The sequence below is a fragment of the Myotis davidii genome, unplaced genomic scaffold (assembly GCF_000327345.1).
Source record: "Myotis davidii unplaced genomic scaffold, ASM32734v1 scaffold244, whole genome shotgun sequence".
Taxonomy (NCBI): domain Eukaryota; kingdom Metazoa; phylum Chordata; class Mammalia; order Chiroptera; family Vespertilionidae; genus Myotis; species Myotis davidii.
Window position 1 is genome coordinate 514,292 of NW_006294993.1, and position 6,671 is coordinate 520,962.

Genomic DNA, 6,671 nt, shown 5'->3' on the forward strand with positions numbered 1-6,671 from the left:
CCCTTCCCTCCACCCTGGGGGCCGCCCGAGGTCCCCGCTCGGCTGCTGCGGACCGAATTCTCTGCAGAGCTCCGCCCACCCGTGTGGGCCCGGCCTCCACCCCGGCCCTCGGCCCGCGACTCCAGTGCCCAGGTGACCCGTGGGAGGACTGTGTGTCCCTGAGCACTGGCCTCCCACGCCGTCTGGGGGTCGGGTCTCTCTAGGCTTCCTCTGCACCTGCCTCTCGCTGACTTGCATGGAGATTGGGGACCAGCTTTGGGCAGAAAGAGTCTCTCCTCCAGCCAGGGCGGGTGGCCAGAGAGCTGCCCTGAGGGGCCCTGATCCTGCTCCTCCTTGAGCCTGAGGGCAGACCATGGCAGCCTCTTGTGGGGAGCATTTCTCAGCGTTTTCTCTCACTCACCCTCCTTAGTGGTGAAAACCCTGCTCAATAGGCCTCCTCCCCCTCCATCTGACAGGTAAGCAGCTGAAAAACCTCACCTTCCATGGCTGTCAGAGCTGTGCACAGACACCCTCTGAGCCCAGAGCCCCCTGACCCCAGCCCTTTCTCGTTGCCAGATGTTGGGGCACCGCTGATCCTTGCTTGGTCCCTGGCGGAGGCCCGGGCCTGGGCTTTCCTGTTCTGTCGTCAGCGCCACCCTTGATAGAGTGTAGCTATAGATGCGCTCACCACCAGCGCCTCCAGCCTTCAGCACTAGAGAGCAGGGCAGCCTGGCCCAGAGGGGGTTGCGTGAGGCCCCCAGTCAGTGTGACCAAAATCGGGTTAAGTGAACTCCAGCTGTGGCTTCTCTGTGAAAGACATTGCTGACCTGACCGCAGCGCTGGCCTCCTGCTCACACTCACTGGTGGCTCTGCCTGGTCCCGGTGACCAGGGTGAAGAGTTGTCATCTGCAGGGGCCTCACGGCCGCCACAAGGTTGATCGTAGCTTTCTCTTCCTGTGCAGACAGAAAGCTCCCACCCCCGGCCCCCACGGCTGCCTCTCCTGGCCAGTGTCCGTCGCAGGCACACGGCTCTCACAGGCTTGCAGGCTCCTGCTCACTCCGTCTGATACAGTTCCTCAGGCGTGAGGTCTCCTGCCTGCTACTGAACTCCTGGGCCTCCATTCCCATCTGGGGGGATGATAATGACAGCACCTCCCCTAGACTTGTTTTGAGGGTCGAATGAGAGATTTCAGGACAGGCGCTTGGCCTGATGCCTGGCAAGAGGAGAATGCCCCTCCATGTCAAGTAGTGTGACTGTTGTGGTCACATTTCCCAGTTTCCTGCCCAGAGAAAGGTGATTACACCAAGTCCCCCCATATTGGGCTCCTGGCACTGTTGGCAGCAACTCTGATAGGTTAGAGAGGGGCAGCTTGGTGGCAACAAGTTCCACCTGTTGGGGAACAGTTAGCAGCAGCCCCCAGGGCCCTTCTAGGGGTGAGTGGGCATCTGTGGGCCACCTGGCCTCCCAGTTCTCCCCATGAGGCTCCCAACAGGAAAGTGCCATCAGAGACCTGGGCTTGTGACCAGGCTCCGATCCCGGCATGCTGTGTGACTCTGGGTGGGCCACTTGCCCTCTCTGGGCCTCCTTTTCCTCTGTACAAATGAGGCTGACAACGGTGTCTGCCTGGCTGGCTGGTCTTGAGGGTCAGTTGGGAGAATGGGTGGGATTTCCCCCCTCCATAGGCACTGGTGTTGTTGTTACCATGTGGCTACGTGCTGAGCTGGTGCCTTCTAAATCTTGCTCATCTGGGATCTAGCCATCCAAAGCCCAATATGCATTTTATCAAATTTAACATTTGATATGAAGAGGAAGAGGGAGATGAAATCAATTCAGGTCATGGCAGAGGTTTGTTTGTATGACTTCCTGAAGCCAGGGATATGGAGGAAAGAGAAGGGTGCTGGTGAAGGGGAGACCAGGCCTGGGGCCTCATGACCTCGAGGGGCTTCTGAGCTTGAGCTATGTCTGTGGAGGGGTGTCCTGGGTGGGTCCGAGTCTTCGTCTCTTCCCCCTGCACTGAGACATGACCTTGAAGCCCCTGACTCTGCAGACACAGGTGTAGCCGCCTGTCTCACATGAGGCTGAGCTGGACTCGTTCTCCAACTCCCCACGTGCCGGCCAGTCCCCTCCGGCGCACGGCCAGACACAGAGCGGGGCTCACTCTCAAGTCCCTTCCCACTTGGCTTCATGAGGATCAGTCGACTGGAAAGGACTGGGATACACCAGCCTGGGGAGTCGCCATGACCATCAGACTGAGCTGTGTCCCTGTTCGAAGCTGTAGGACACAGTCCCTCCATTCCCAGGCGGACACTCATCCCCTGGGCGCGGCTGTGACCTGTGAGAGCTCTGACCTGCCTCCAGCCCCGGTCCCTGTCCTCTCCCTCCTGACAACGCAGTGCTCATGCCTGCCCATGCTCCCCGTCCTGCTCTCTGAATTGCTGCCAGCTGCCCCCCATGCTGAGGTGACAGTGACCTGAAAGGAAGCACCCCCTGGCATTTGTTCATGAACTTGTTCCTTCTCTTTAATGAATCTGCAGCTCCTTTTCCTGGGAAAATTTCAGGCTCAAGGCAGAGAGGAGCCAGAGCAGCTGTGAGGCCCCAGGCTCCTGGCCTGTAACATACACCCACACACAGGTTCTGAAAGCTCAGGATGGAAGACTGTGTGTGTGCGCCAGGTGGCAGGCACTGGCAGGGTCACACAGAGTCCCCTCCTTCCTGTTCTCTCCCAGGCCCGGGGTGCCTCCTGATCCAGGCCCCTCCAGAGACCCTCCCCTTCTTCCCTTCTGAGCTCAGGGCTGGCTACTCCCAGCCTCTCCCAGACCGCTGCGCCTGGTGAGCCCGCTCTGCCTGGTCACATGTGCTGTGAGGTACCCCTCTGCCTCCTCTTTGAAATGAACTTTTAACAACACATACATGTGATACATGAATAGATAAGTCAGACCCAAATCCCCATTGAGCCCCCCACCACCCTCCTGGAGACAATGAGTAAGGTGTGTTTGCCCCACGCCCTCCAGGAGCCCAAGGCTTTCTATGATGAGGTCCAGGAGTCCTTCGTGGTCCCCTCACAGCCTCTGGGGCTCTCTCCAGAAGAGTCTAGGCCAGTGGTTCTCAACCTGTGGGTCGCGACCCCTTTGGGGGTCAAACAACCCTTTCACAGGGGTCGCCTAAGACCATCAGAAAACACACATATAATTACATATTGTTTGTGATTAATCACTATGCTTTAATTATGTTCAATTTGTAACAATGAAATTGGGGGTCACCACAACATGAGGAACTGTATTAAAGGGTCGCGGCATTAGGAAGGTTGAGAACCACTGATCTAGGCCATCAGGGTATTCTGATCAAATAACCTCATTCCCTGTGCTAGCTGTGGGAGGACCTGCTCCCCAGGAGCTATTCCCTCAGACCAGGGTCTGATTGTTTCTATCCTGTGCCCTGTTTCAACACCAACACTCTTCTCACTTTTCTGTTAACTCAGTTTCAAAACATCTTGTGTGAAATTTTTAAAAAAATATTTTTATTGATTTTAGAGAGAAGGGAGAGTGAGAGAGAGAGAAACATCAATGATGAGAGAGAATAGAATCCTTGATCAGCTGCCTCCTGCACACCCCACACAGGGGATCAAGCCTGCATGGTTGAACCATGACCTCTTGGTTCATAGGTCGACGCTCAACCACTGAGCCATGCAGGCCAGGCGTCTTGTGTGAAATTTGATCAGAAAGTTTCTTGTCCATCTAAGCCCTTGGCCAAATGTTGGTGTGCCCTTGGAGAGTGCTTAGGGGACTGCGTCCTTTCCTTCATGGAAGCCAGACTCTCTCTCCCTGGAGTATGTCTGTGGTGTCACAAGGGTCTCTGAGCCTCCTAGACTTGAGGACTTGCTGGAGTGGTGAGAAGAACACAGACCACCTGGAATTGTGCTTGAGGAGATTTGGGAAAGTCACTGGAGTCACCTGGGCCCAGCGTCATCTTGGTTGAGTGGGGTGATAGTATTGGGCTTGCAAGATTGACTAATGTGTCTACTTTGAGGCCTGGCTTGCCATGAACACACCACAAATAGCTCAATTATTTCCATTCCAAGAGTGGGCACTTCCCCTTTCCCAACAGGGCTCAGGCTCAACTCTTTTTCTGCCTGGGAGGTGATAACTCCTGCTTGAGGGCACTGGCTCTGCAAAGCTAAAGGGTGGGCTGTGGTGCTGAACGGACAGCTCCCGTCCCTTTGGCTCTAGGTGGGCAACCAGAGCATCTGGTGAGGCCCGGGTTTAACGGAGTGACCACAATACTGTCAGGGTACGTGGAGGGGGCAGAGATAAGGAAGTCTGTGGGCTTCACCCAAGTGTACAAGCTCCACTTCAGTGCCAGCCCAGTCCTGAGTGGTTAATGTTGTCTACCCCAGGGGCAAGTCCTGAAAAGGGGAAGTGGTATGGCGGGTGGGTAGAGGGCGTGAGAGTTGGGAAAATACAACAGTGACAAAGAATCAGAGACACAGAAATATAAGAAGAGAGATCGTGACAGAGAGAGAGCCAGAAAGACAGAGGGCTGAACAGAGACACAGACAGAGTGAGGGAGTGATCCAGAGAAAGAACAAGAGACAGAGACACAGCAATACAGAGAGGGAGGCTGACAGACCACGGCTGAGTGACAGGATCAGCGAGAACAGTGCAGGTGACCCACAGGGAGGCATGTCCAAGGAAAGACAGCAGGTGGGGAGGGAGAGAAGAGATGTGGAGAGTCAGATGTGGGAGCAGAGAGAGCCAGATGGCAGGCTCCCAGAGAGATGCACCAGGGGGAGGAGCCGGGGGGAGATGGGGCGGGGGAGGGCGGGCTGCTCACCCGGCCTCCCACCCACAGCCTACAAGGAGAAGATGAAGGAGCTGTCCGTGCTGTCGCTCATCTGCTCCTGCTTCTACTCACAGCCACACCCCAACACCATCTACCAGTATGGGGGTGAGTGTGCCCACTCCCCATCCTGTGGCCTTTTGACCCCCTGGCTTGGCTGGCTTCTGGAGAGGGGTTTTGGGGGAGAGGGGCTGGTTAGGGACTCAGGCCTGCAGTCCCTCCATGAGCAGCCACACCCTCTGGCTCAGGCCTCGAATTGGATGTGTGCTGGGAACCAGCCCTTTCACCCACCCCCTCTTGGCTGACCTTCCTGAAGCCCCAGTCTGATCTTGCCCTGCAGACATGGAGGTGAAGCAGCTGGACAAGAGGGCCTCTGGCCAGAGCTTTGAGGTCATCCTCAAGTCCCCTTCTGACTTGTCACCGGAGAGCCCTGTGCTCTCCTCCCCCCCCAAGAGGAAGGACACCTCCCTGGAGGAGCTGCAGAAGCGGCTGGAGGCAGCTGAGGAGCGGAGGAAGGTAAGGACCCCATATCTGGTCTGATGAAGGTAGCCAGGTGGTCTTGCTGGCCATGGACATGGTCCCCAAGGTGCAGGGTGCTCCAAACCGCTGCTTGGTGGTTGGCCTGGGGTGGAGAGCACCATGGTTTCCCGGACCTCCTCCTGAGAGGTCAGCATGGGATGGGGGAGGAAGGATCCCCAACGGCAGTCAGCTGGAGGGAGACAATAACCAGACACTGTTGCAGGGCCTTGGCCATGGCCAGGAGGGCCTGATGGTGGCCCTGGGATGTGAGGCTGGACTGGCACCCTTCTCCTGGGCAAGGGAGTGGGAAGGAAGGGCCTCCATGTGCTGGGGGCTGCACAACTAGACCTGTTGGGGGTTCAAGGGTTCTGGGAGAAGTGGTGAGTGAGCCTAGGCCCCTCCCTGCCCCTTCACCTCACACCAGCCCTTCTGAGGCTGAAACACACAGAAGAGGAATTGCTCTCAGGAGTGTGTCCTGGTACCCAAGCTCACAGGACAGGGGCAATGGCTCCATCTCCCTCACAGCAGGTCCCGTGAGACCTGAGATACCCGGAGTGACTGGCCTGTAGGAGGCTGAGGGCTCTAATTACCCCTGGGAGCTCAGGCTGTCCTTGGGGGCCACCGGGCAGCCCCTCCCCCAGCAGGGCCCAACACTGTGACACCAGCAGCCCAGGCTCCTCTCTCCAACTTAGCCTCTCCCCGCATCCCTGGGAGCCGGCCACACTCCCAGCACCTTAGGAAGCTCAGCACCTGGCCTGTACCGAAGGCTACTTTGTGCTCAGTGGGCAGAGGTTTGAGGAAGAGACAGGAAGGCTCAGTGATGGCCCACAAGTTTAGATTCCCATTGCTCCTCAGCACTCTCCCAGCGCACCGCGGGCGGGCTTGGGCTTGGAGCGAGAAGAACGGAGGCTGCCTTGCCTAGGACGCCCTCGGCCTAGCAGGCTAGCAGGGAGGGGCCAGCTCTGTGGTCTCTTGGGGCCTCGGAGCTTTCAGCGCTCAGGTCCCCGGAAGGCAGGCAAACCAGGAAGGAGGTCACCCTCCCCGAATCAGGGCCGTGTAGGCGTGAGCTCCGCGAAGATGTGTGTCTTGGGGGCAGCAGGGCAGGGTGACGGGAGGGGTTGACGGGCCCTGGCGGGTCAGATGGCAGCGTCAGGGGCCAGGATGGGGGCGGGGGTCTGGGCTGCGGGGGGAGCCGGGGCGCGCTCCACGCCCTCCAACGCGCCGCACAGACGCAGGAGGCGCAGGTGCTGAAGCAGCTGGCGGAGCGGCGCGAGCACGAGCGGGAGGTGCTGCACAAGGCGCTGGAGGAGAACAACAACTTCAGCCGCCTGGCGGA

The 6,671-nt window shown here is 58.1% G+C and overlaps 1 protein-coding gene across 1 annotated transcript; it reads left to right on the forward strand.

Annotated features, from left to right (window-relative positions):
- Positions 1 to 175: 175 nt before the first annotated feature.
- STMN3 (stathmin 3) lies at positions 176 to 6,669 on the forward strand (the record flags this gene model as incomplete). Its single annotated transcript, XM_015567668.1, has 4 exons — positions 176 to 455; positions 4,829 to 4,924; positions 5,157 to 5,332; positions 6,565 to 6,669. Coding segments are annotated over exons 2-4 (363 nt in total), but the record flags the coding sequence as incomplete, so codon positions are not given.
- Positions 6,670 to 6,671: the final 2 nt, after the last annotated feature.